The following is a 12,353-nucleotide window of genomic DNA, read 5'->3' as shown; positions in this document are numbered from 1 at the left end:
TTCAACTGTGTAATTCAAACTTCTATGAGAAAAGCCTCCTGTGATTTACCCATCTTCATAAATAATAATTTTCTGTGAAATACACAGGAATATTACTATGCTGAAGCTGTAGGTATGTAAAAGTAGTTGGAGCACACGGTGCAACTGCTTTCCCAACAGAGCTTCTTGATGAAGCAGTGCTATAAAACAAATAGTTGCTATATTGTAATAAACCCAAGTTACTTTCTGAACTGTTTCACTGCAAAGGTATTTTAATGCAAGAGTGGTTATAAAACACTATTAACATTCAGATTTATAGGGTCATAGGCTAAACCCAATGTAAATTTCAGCAACTGTAATATTGTAAGAGATTTAAGAACCTTCAAATGACAGCTTTCCAACTCTCTATTGAAACAATTTCCATCCTCGCAATGACAACTCTGTGGACTATTTCCAGTTATGTTTATATAATGTCTATTTTCATGTTATTATAAAATATGTGGGCTTAAGAGTAAGCAGAAATATTTTTACATTATATGAAGATACATTGATACCATCTTTATGAACTTACCAGGGAGTTTTCTTCTTCCTTAAAAAAATAAATCTTGCTATTTTTATTTGCTGAATATCTTCATGAATCTGACTGTGAAATGAAGTGTCTAAATTATTCTAGCCCCAAAATGGGACAGAGTCCCAGAAATGTGGTTTAACTAGACCCTACCATATGAATTAATACATTTTAGCACAACTTGGCAATAAATTGCAAGAGCAATCAGCTTCCTCTTTGTTATTCAAGATGATAGGGGAATGTTGACCTCCCATCTCCTACTAGGGCATCCTTATCCATCTACCCTTGTCCTTTGGAGAATAATCACATGCATAGCAATGGGGATAATGAAACACTTAGAAAAAGTGCAAGGGAATCACTAGCATTGATGTGCCTGGAAGAACTTTTAAGGGTACATTTGCCTTGGAGTTTTATTAAAGTGCAATTCTGAAGTAGGTGCCAAGTTGTATCCAGTTCCCATTCTTTGGTTTACACCACAGAACAATTTCTGAATGCAAAACTTGCATTTTTCAGATGAAACTAGATCAAAAGATGGTCTCCAGCGGTGCATTTTCCACTGATAATGGGCATTCAGATCACGGCAGGAGATTAAAGCTTGCCCAAATAACTTCCCCAAAACTCATTTAGTGAAGATATGAGGTGACAGCAATGATCACCTCACTCAACAAATCTACTTATATTGTGTCACAGTGTTTCCTACCCAGTTTTTTTTTTAGGTACACTTTGTTCCTATTTTAGCCTATGTGCACAAAACAGATGAATTAAATAGAGTGAATACCTTATGAAGGAATCAAAACTTTTCTTTACCAGCCTTAACACTTTAACTGAACTGGGAAAAGGAATAGTGACAATGGTTTATTTGTGGTCTCAACTCATTTTTATGGCAAGAATCTTTATGATAAAAGAGGGAGACCACAGGCTTCACTTGATATGATCTGACAAAATGTATATAAAATGATTATGTACAGCATCAGAGACTCAATAACTTACCAATGAAATAAAGAAGGAAAGCTCTTACTCAAAACCAAATAAATTAAAGAAACAAATGATCAAGCATTTCTTGGATTTATCTGCAATAATTTAGAGTGAGAACACTACACTAATACAAGACTTTTGTATGAGTTGAAAATGGTATTGATGTTGTAAGAGTGAAAACAGTGTATTCATAACTGATTTTATGAACAGTGACATTATTACAAAAGCAGTTAAACTGTGATGTATTTAAAAACAAGCAAGAACATCCTACATCTCCTTTAGCACGTCTCTAGAAGTGTCCCTCTTGAACTTACTTGTGGTGCAGTTGTTGAACTCTATGTCGTCTATTGCTGCTCCACCTCCTAGGTCTCTCGTACGAATGCCTTCAAAGATAACTTCAAAATTCCTCAGTTTCCCCAAGTGTAACTCGACTTGGTTCCACTCATCACCATGATTTCCTGATTCACTCCATATTTTCATAATCCCATAATCAGTCTGAAATTTGAATAAAATATATATAATAAGATACATGTAAGTATGGATTATCAAATACCACTTTTTGAAAAAACCCCCAAACCAAACCAATAAAACAAACCGAGAGAAGACTGGAAGACGCCCCTGCAGTTTTGTCAAGGAATGGTAAACATATGCTTTGCTCAGATAATAGGAAAAATAGCGAAATGAGATGATTACCATACAAATCACATAAACATCTACAGTAGATGGAGTCTCGGTACAGAAATTACTATGCGTATCATTGAACTCCAAAACAGCCCATGTTGGTAGAGTTGTATTTAACTTTATGTAATACTGAGATTTGTTCTTTGTCTTTTGTGTATATTATGGGATGAAAGGTTAGTCTACCATCTTAAAATTAGAGTATCAGATAGGTATATCTTTATAAAATTGTGACAATGTAATACAAGGGAAGAAAAACTAACAAATGTAAGATAATCATATGTTTAGTATAGTCCATTTGAAGGTAAATAGGAGTATTCTAACTTTCAAATATGCTAATATATTTTAAAGCTTTTCTTTAAATGTCCAATCATATCACCTAATTGCCAAGTCAGCAGCAAACAACATGCTTTATTTTTTCATAGTGGTATTAGAATGCAGATGCACCAAATTAAATTGCTGTGAATGGATGATACAAATACACGATAGGACCAAAAGTAAATATCTGAAAAAGTTTTGTATAAATCCAAATTTATTTTTCTTTATGACTGTGTGACTAATCATCCAAACTGTAAATGAGAAATTTTTTGCTAGTCTTTGCTTATCAAAACCCATTAGTACTCCAGCTAGGGTTAATAAAAACATTGTGTGATGCATCAAACAGCTAAATGTAATGCATAACAAAGGTTCTAAGAAAGTCACACATGAACCAGTAAAATCTAAGGAAAATCGAGACAACAATAAAAATAGGCAGGGAAGCAAATTAATTACATTTCTTTATACGTGGTGAACCTGTTAGATCAGATTCATGTTAATAAGTTTGTCTTACGCATATTTATGATGAGAAAATGAATGTTGGTGCTTTAGATATTGTATTCTGAATAGGAAAGTGCAGACAAGCATGCACAAAAATATTATATTAGTTGTTTCTGAATCAGGGAACTCACAGAATTGTTGATATCTTTTAGAAAGAGCTTTTCTCAGACCTATGAAAATATAGAGATACTGAAGTGTGACTTAATAATGGTGTTCTGGAAAAATCATCATTAACTCTAAAGGAGTTAGTTGAAAACAATGGCAACTTTACTTTAAATTCATAAACAGGAAAGAAAACACAGGGAAGGATCTCCATAACTGCATGTAAAGTCATAGATATTCAGCCGAACATCTCTATTGCTGCACACTACTAACGGTGTTGGACTAGTGGTGATAGCAGCCCTTTATAAGTCATGATGACTGAGCACAGAAGCACCTACACAGGCAAGTTTAGGCATTGCTTCTTCAGTTGTGGCTCATTGATTTAAAGCCAATGACACAGTCCATTAAAAAGAAAATAATATAACAGGACCTCACTGGTGTTTTGCACTGCTAATTCCACAGTTGATGACAACTAGTTATGACTTTCTTAATGTATTTCTCCCAGTAAGACTCCTGACTCTATGTGCCATCACATCAGAGATACATTCATTTAACAGAATCATAGAATATCTCAAGTTGGAAGGGAGCCATGAGGATTATCGAATCCAACCCTCTGCTCCTTGCAGGACTACCTAAAACTAAATCATATGACTAAGAACGTCATCCAGATGCTCCTTGAACTCTGACAGGCTTGATGCTGTGACCACCTCCCTGGGGAGGCTGTTCCAGTGACCAACCACCCTCCCATTGAGGAAGCCTCTTTCGATGCAATTAAGGGGAACTGGAATCAGAACGAGAGTGAGACCCTGTGTAAAACTTCCACTTACATTTCAGCCTAGAAACACAGCGTAGAGGACTCTATATTAACACTGAGCTCAGAAGAGTAGATATGGTAATTGAAGCAGATATTGACAGTAGTAAACCAGTTTGGCAAACCTATCTTAACTTGACTTATTCCTGTTCATCAAATATGTAGTCAACAATTTAACTTAATTATTTCAGTAACTCAACAATATCTGTTCCATTGATTCTGATATTTTTGAGAAACCTCCAAAAGAGCATTACATATTATTGAAGTAACTTGTTTAGTCTGCAAACATCTTCCATCTATCCATGATGTGAATAAAATTGATTGTTATGATGACTTACATTTGGCTTTAAGGTCTCCAACATGGAATACAAAAACAAAACTTCGAAAAGAAGCACTTTTTACATTTAATCAATTTTTTGTATATGTAACCTCTTCTGTCTGCCCTTGAGCACTCTTTGGAATGGGAAAATTTCCAAAACATTGTTTATAAGAAATTACTGATTAATTTTACAAAAGTAGCTCAGTGCTGTGTATTAGTGGTGAATTTAGGAGACTAAAAATGAAGTGGATAATAATAATAGTATATGATAAGGGAATTCCTTTATACTTTCATGCATTTAAGCAGGATTGAAAAATTCCAAACTTGTATCTATCCCGACAATAAGCCCCAAATCTATAAAAAAATTATATGTGTTTAAGTCTGGATGTATAGAAGTCAGTGGAGTTTCTTAAAACATACAGAGATAAATATTTATATAAAATCTGGAAATGTTAAATGTAGCACAGTTAACCAGAATATGAGCCTCACATCTGCTGTTAGCCTGATTTTGATTGATTTCACATTATATTGTATTACATGACATTCTGTTCAGACTTATGCTACGTTTATCATGATTTTTGAATCAAGGATGTTGCAAGTAACAAGTAATACTGATCACATATTTCTTTAGAAACATCCACATACAAATGTTGTAGCAATCAATTTGTATATGGTATCATAGCGATAAAGTATCAAATCTTTATGCAGTTACAGGAATGGGGCATTTTTTTTTCCACAGTGAGACACAGAAATACTTTTTGCTAGGAAGAATTTTTTTCAGATAGAAACTTTTCAACAGAATTGGTAGTCTCCTTGCACTTCCCAAATTTTTGAATAGGAGTACGCAAATAAAATGCAGAAGAGAGAGACATTTCCGGTCTGGGTTCAGCAGTAGTGGTTCCTGTACAACAGCAGTGCTTTATAAAGCAGGGAAGGCTGATTTTTCACTTGCTCAGCTACAGCTCTACATAACAAAATGAAAAGCAACCTCATCCCCTGCAGAACTGCACGAAGGCTGTTCTAATCCGGAGGGAAAAGTCCCTTCAAAAACACAAGTCCTGCACATTGTCTGCATGAAACAGCCAAGGAAGAGGTGGGAAAAAGAAAGACAGGCAGGAAGCTTGGCTCTCCTCCTCTCCCCAGGCCCAGACAGTGGAGCTGACTTGGCTAAGGGGTGGGTGTAAGCTATACGCTTCTTCTGGATACATACTTGGCATGAGAGGATCATCGTTTGTAAGCTTTGCAGATTACATTTCATGAATTATTGTTTTGTTTTCTACATTCTCCAGCCATTTAATCTGTCTGGTGCTTTGGCATTTCTTTCATATCTTTGGAATGTGTTTGCTTCTAAAACGAACACAAACATGGCCTGAGGGGGGGAAAAAAATCAGTCTGTGCTTTGACCTGTCCATTGCATCCAGAAATTCTTTGATCTTTTTCACTCCCATATACATGTGTTAATGTAAAAGAGAGATATGTAAAAGAGATATGACAGTCAGAAGAAATGTGCCTCAGCATGGAGGAGGCTGGAGGCCACAGTTTCACCTTCCTTTCTGGTTTTATGAGACTATTATTCTACTGACACATACTCATACTGTGTGTCTATTTTGCTCTTCAACCTGAGCTGGTGGCAAAAGGCCCAGCCTAACTCCATGCTCCAACACACTGATAAAAGACGGTTAAGATATGTGGCTTTGGGGAATAGTATCTGTGCTGCCTCTGTGTGGGGGGGTTGATGATGCTGGTTGTTGGTCAGGGTGAAAATCCCATTTTCCAGTTACCCTGCAGGAGTCTAGCTGCATGTGGTCCTTCAGGAAAAAAAAATAAAAAATTAAAAAATGCAACCCTCTTCTGCATTGTAAGAATCATACTGTAGGCTCCGCATATTCTTCTCTGCTACACTGCTAAAGCCTTCATCTAACTTGCTTTATGATCTACACAGCTGTCCTGGTTTCAACAGGGATAGAGTTAATTTTCATACTAGTAGTTGGTATAGTGCTGTGATGATTCCCAGCCAATCAGCTAGAAAAACTGGACTCCCACAGTAACATTTTTCATGAACATATGTTGGCTCATTGTCCCAGTTTTGGCAGGGATGGAGTTAATTTTCTTCCTAGCTGCTGGTATAGTGCTGTGTTCTGGATTTAGGATGAGAGTAATGTTGATAACACACTGATGTTTTTGTTGTTGCCAAGCAGTCAAGGACTTGTCAGCTTCTCATGCTGCCCTGCCAATGAGAAGGCGAGGGCGCCCAAGAAGCTGGGAGGGGACACAGCCAGGACAGCTGACCCAAAGTGGCGAAAGGGATATTGCATACTGTATGACGTCATGCTTCATATATAACTTGGGGTGGGCTGGGAGGCAGGGCAGCTTGGAGACTTGTGAAGCATCAGTTCCAGATGCTGAGCAAATGTGCTGTGCGTCACTTGTTTTGTATTGTTATTATTATTATTATTATTATTATTATTATTACTACTACTACTACTACTATACTCTTAATTTTCTGTCATATTAAACTGTTTTTATCTCAACTTATGAGTTTTACCTTTTTCTTTTCAATTCTCTCTCCCATTCCACAGTTTTCTCAAAAGCCCATATGTGTATGTTTATATATCTGTCAATATTTCAATTACAATACCTAAGATGTAATTAGCACTTAAATAATGAGTATTTCAGGAGACAACAGTATAGGACTGAGGTATCAATAAAACCTCCAAGTATTATAATAATTCTTGTTCTTGGAATATCAGATTTTTCCTTCTGCAAGTACATAGGGAACCACTAGAACTTCCTAGAAGGAAAAGAGGTGCAGAATGTCATCACAAGAGCAGGCAGAAGTTTCACCATGCAAACACAGTCATAGCAGCCAGCATAGTCCAAATATTTCTGTGGATCAAAAATGAAATAGCCATGTTGCCCTGTTATACCTCCTGACAGAGAAAAAGTTATTTTGGTATCAAACAAGCTAACCTGGTAACATATATCTCTACCTATAGCAGAAAGGAGAGAAATTTAGTCCGATTTATCAATGGTGTCCTCATCACAGGTTCACATTGCAATAAACTTATTTGTTCCATCCCAGAACGGTGGGAAGGGGGGGACTTAGCAGTCTCAATAGCCCTAATGATCACCTAATCTTGTTGCAGACACAAACAGTTAAAGAGAATTATTTGTTGGTCATTCCTATAAGCTTTACAGGACAAGTGGACCACAGGCTACAATAGAAGAACACTTGCTAATTTATCATGTGTATTTGTACTTATTTCTTCATGGCATGTGGTCAGCTATGTATTTTTGCAGACTACTGCTGGGCAACACCTCTGGAAAGTTCCTCAGAATATAATTTTTACAACCTATTTTTTAATTCTGTACTTTATAATTCCCTAAACTCAACTTGAGAAATCCTGAAAGTCCAACGTTATTGACAGTTCAGCTAACAAAATTTCATTTCTTCCCAAAAACACACACCAAGACCAGTAAAAACAGATGTGAAGGAGGGTGTTTACATTTAAGGCTCTGAGAAGTTATTATGAATTGCATGTCACTGCCCTCTATGGGTTGAACATAGTTGAAGGTCAAGCTGAGGTGATGAGCCATCATTAAGGAAAACTTAAGAGTAAAAGGCATGTTTTTCCATTGTCCTGTAGCAGTGGGTCCTGGTCTTCCACTGTCCCATGGTGCTGAGAGATAAACACTCTCAGAAAATGGCAGAATTATTTCTAAGAAGACCATAACCTGTTTAGATATGTATGTCTATATGCCTAGCCATATTGGAAAATTCCTATTCGCATTGAGAGGATTTTTTATCTACTTTCTGATAGTCTGAGGGGAATTATTTCTTAATGATTTCATTACATTGCAATTCAGAATCTTCTTCATGCTTGTCTTCATCTGAAGAACGATCTAAAGTGTTTATAACCTCTCTTCTGAGAACTTCAGGGGGAAAGTATATCTTACTGGGCTCAATATCCTCATTAATTCACCTGGGGATGCTAAGAATAAAGGAGAAGGAAGGATTTCTTTCTGTCTTAGAATTCCTTTTATTTTGTGGCCGAGTTTAATATTTTTCTTACGCAGCAGAGACTACCATTATTCTCAAGGCTACATTTCTAACACAGTCAGAACGATATTAGGAACTGAATCCAAAGCATGCAAGAGGAGTATGCAATTTTCCGTTACAAGACGTTGCAAAGAAACTTCTTATGAATATGCTCTCCGTCAGAAGAATACACTAAGTTTTCCAGATGCAATTATAAAAGTTCTGCTATGAGAATATCTGCCTCGTTACATCTGCAGTGAAACAGGAATGAAACCCAGATTCTGTTCTTGATCTGCTCCTCTCCTTCTATTCATGTTCTGAGCTGCGTTCAGAATATTTCCCTGGTTCATTTGCATCTGATATTTATTTCAGCAGAGCCACAGGAAATGAAGCTGAGCTTACCAAATGGATGGAGGCAATAAAAACATTTGCTAAATATTCCTGGACTCTTCAAACCAAACATACTTGAGGGCTTTTTAATCAGAGACAAAATATTTTCAAATGATTCATCAAAAAACACTAAGTGTTTATTATTCATACCATACAAAGACTTTCAAGATTCACTGTATCAAAAGGCTTCTCTTTCTGCAGCACCCTTCAGACTTTTGAGAGAAGTCAAACTCTTTTTACATAGTTTTTTTAAACTGTTAGGAAAAAGCTTTTCTCCTCTCCTGTCAGGTTCCTTTGAAAACAGTACCTTCCTGGCAAAGCTGTTACCATCCAGAATTTTTAAAACAGGTTATCATTGAATCATGGAATCATAGAATGGTTTGGGTTGGAAGGGACCTCAAAGATCATCTAGTTCCAACCCCCCTGCTGCGGGCAGGGACACCCTCCACTAGACCAGGTTGCCCAAAGCCTCATCTCATATGTGTTATGCGAAGCACAGAAACATAGTATAGAATGAGCATAATGTGACTTGAACTGTCGCTGTTCATTTCTCTGGCGCTTGATGCATGGTAATCCATTTGTTTTACAAGAGCATTTCAGGAGGGCAGTTTGCATTTCAGGCTATTTCTTCTTGGTTTAGAATCAAGTGTGTTTTCATGTTGAAGTTAACTAATAAACCTGGGTTTAATGAAGTTTTATTTTCCTTGATGTAATATGATCATTAAAGCCTTTTCATGGCTGACCAAGGAGTTTAATGAAGAAGTATCCTATGATGAGGTATGTTCCTTTCCTGCTTTCTCCTTTTACTCAACACAGAGTAGAGTGCAGTCCTGTACTTTTACATGTACATCAAAGAAACAGGAGGTGGAGGAAGAAAAATCACAGCTTTTCCTAATTTGCCCACAGAACAGTGAATATCTTTGATGACATTTCTAATATCACCTATCTACTTATTTAAGTTTCATTGCTTGAGAGTGAGTCCTATTTTCAGAAGGCTCTGAGCACCTTCTTTGTAAATTTGGGCTGTTGCTACCTCAACACTGCTGTACACAGAATACTTGCTTATTGTTAAAAATCTCAATTCCTAGAACTAAGGCTTTCATACATAGCTTGAAAAAAAAAAAAGCACAGTAAAATGCAATAAAACTGAATACTGATGCTGTATAGCAGAATCTCTTATCTTAAACGAAAAAGATGTGAATTATTGTGTCTTCTTCACCTAAAGTTATTTTCAAATCACATGACAGATTCTATCTCTTTTTCATTTTGCACTGATTTTCTCTTAAAACTTAACTTCCTAAAAGAATATTGCTTAGATTATTTGAAAATAGTAACTTAACCCTACAGAGTTTGACCTAATATTTCATTCAAGCAAAAAAAGCTCTACATCAGTGTGTTGGGTTTGCGTGGCAGGGTTTTGGTAGCGGGGGGGCTACAGGGGTGGCTTCTGTGAGAAGCTGCTAGAAGCTCCCCCTGTGTCTGACAGAGCCAATGCCAGCCGGCTCTAAGATGGGCCCGCCGCTGGCCAAGGCCAAGGCAATCAGCGCCTCTGTGATAACATATTTAAGAAGCAGAAAAACACTTAGAGGGAGAGAGCTTTTGCAGCCGGAGAGAGGAGTGAGAAGATGTATGAAACTCTGCAGACACCAAGGTCAGTGCAGATGGAGGGGGAGGAGGTGCTCCAGGCGCCGGAGCAGAGATCCCCCTGCAGCCCGTGGTGAAGGCCATGGTGAAGCAGGCTGTCCCCCTGCAGCCCACGGAGGAAGGACGAGGGGGTGTAGCGATTCCACCTGCAGCCCGTGGAGGACCCCACGCCGGAGCAGGTGGAGGCACCTGAAGGAGGCTGTGGCCCATGGGAAGCCCACGCTGGAGCAAGTTCTTGGCCGGACCGGTGGACCCGTGAAGAGGGGAGCCCACGCCAGGGCAGGTTTGCTGGCAGGACTTGTGGCCCTGTGGGGGACCCCACGCTGGAGCAGTTTGCTCCTGAAGGTCTGCACCCCGTGAGAGGGACTCCATGCTGGAGCAGGGGAACGATGAGAGGAGTCCTCCCGCTGAGGATGAAGAAGCGGCAGAAACACCGTGAGATGAACTGACTGTAACCCCCATTCCCCGTCCCCCTGTGCCGCTGAGGGGGGGAAGGTTGAAGCCGGGAGTGAAGTTGAGCCCGGGAAGATGGGAGGGGTGGGGGGAAGTGTTTGCAGAGTTGATTTTATTTTCTCATTCCTCTACTCTGTTTTGCTTGGTAATAAATTAGATGAATTCCCTCTCTAAGTTTGGTCTGTTTTGCTCGTGACGATAATTAGTGAGTGATCTCTCCCTGCCCTTATCTCGACCCACAAGCATTTCGTTATGCCTTTTCTCCCCTGTCTAGTGAAGGAGCGGAGTGAGAGAGCGGCTCTGGTGGGCACCTGGCCTCCAGCCAGGGTCAACCCACCACAATCAGATAAATCAACATACAGTATAAAATTATTAAATTTTTTTAAATGAGTCAAAGAAAGAACTGAATTCAATATTTGTTCACCCAAGGTTTGAATTTTCAGTTCACTTTTTCTTTCCTTTCCTCTTTCCTCTTTTAATTTTTTCCTGTTTTCTTCTTTTCTTCTGTTCTCTCTTCTCTCTTTTCTTCATGGTGACATGAAGACAAATGAGAGCAGACAATAAGGTCATGAAGATATGAGTTATGAGTGAGCATGTGTGTCCTCTGGCATACTGTCAATCACCAGGCTGATAACAATTCAATACAAAGAGTTCAGCAGCACTTTACAACAGCACTAATTACAATAACTCATCTCAGCTTTGACAAGCTACTTTGTTTTAGAGGAAGACACATACTCTGTATGGAAAGCGTAAGGTTGGTAAGTGTATGCAAACAAACCAAATAAAACATTTGTACATGTTGTTAATCATGTAGGAAAATCTGGGCGCAGCAGTAGTTATTTACTACTCTGCCTTTAGCTACTTTGAAAATTTGTCTCTCCTATTAAATAACCCGCAGAGACTTCTGGATACGATTACCATTACACTTAGAAAATTACTGCTAATTATCTGAATGTTGAAGCTCTACATTAAATATATAATTCCAAAATTATTAAGTTCACCTAGAATAGCTCTGAGATAGACAAATAGAAACAATTTCAATGTAGGGAGAGATTTTAAACTTGAAATTTAAACTTTCCATCACTAAGCTACAGGATGCTGAGGGATGCATGTTATGGGATTGTGAAATATTCAGCAAATGGAGGCAGCAAAAAAAGAAGAAAACAACAGCAACAAAAAGGCAGATAACAGAACTGCAACAGTCTACAGAGTAATGGTCCCAAAAGATAAGAAAATGTTAGTGATGAGTAATGAAACGGGGTGAATTTTACTTTAGGGATGTGCTGCTGAAAGTGATGAGCTTCCTCAAGTTCCAGTGACTTCAATGAAGATTCATGATTCTCAGCACTGAAGAGAATACATTAAAAATAAGTTTCTTTCTAGTTTTTCAGAGTTCTATTTTGACAGGAACCAGAAATGCTGTTTAGTATGCCTCTGCCTTCTATAAAAAACTTGAAAAAGAAACATCAAGCTGATCAAATGGTATCTTTAAGAAATTATTTGATGCAGGCAAAATGTATACTGCATAAGTACATTAGTATGCATGAAAAATTGGCTTCACTTTTAGGGATAACTTACA

The 12,353-nt window shown here is 38.0% G+C and overlaps 1 protein-coding gene across 1 annotated transcript in view; it reads right to left on the bottom strand.

Annotated features, from left to right (window-relative positions):
- MALRD1 (MAM and LDL receptor class A domain containing 1) overlaps positions 1 to 12,353 on the bottom strand; it is a 280,047-nt gene that overhangs the window by 105,192 nt on the left and 162,502 nt on the right. Inside the window, exon 28 of the mRNA XM_054818588.1 lies at positions 1,837 to 2,017. Within this exon, the coding sequence (XP_054674563.1) occupies positions 1,837 to 2,017 (181 nt within the window). The remainder of the gene's footprint in view (positions 1 to 1,836; positions 2,018 to 12,353) is intronic.

This window comes from Grus americana, chromosome 2 (assembly GCF_028858705.1).
Source record: "Grus americana isolate bGruAme1 chromosome 2, bGruAme1.mat, whole genome shotgun sequence".
Lineage (NCBI taxonomy): Eukaryota > Metazoa > Chordata > Aves > Gruiformes > Gruidae > Grus > Grus americana.
This window is presented reverse-complemented; position numbering and strand designations above follow the sequence as displayed.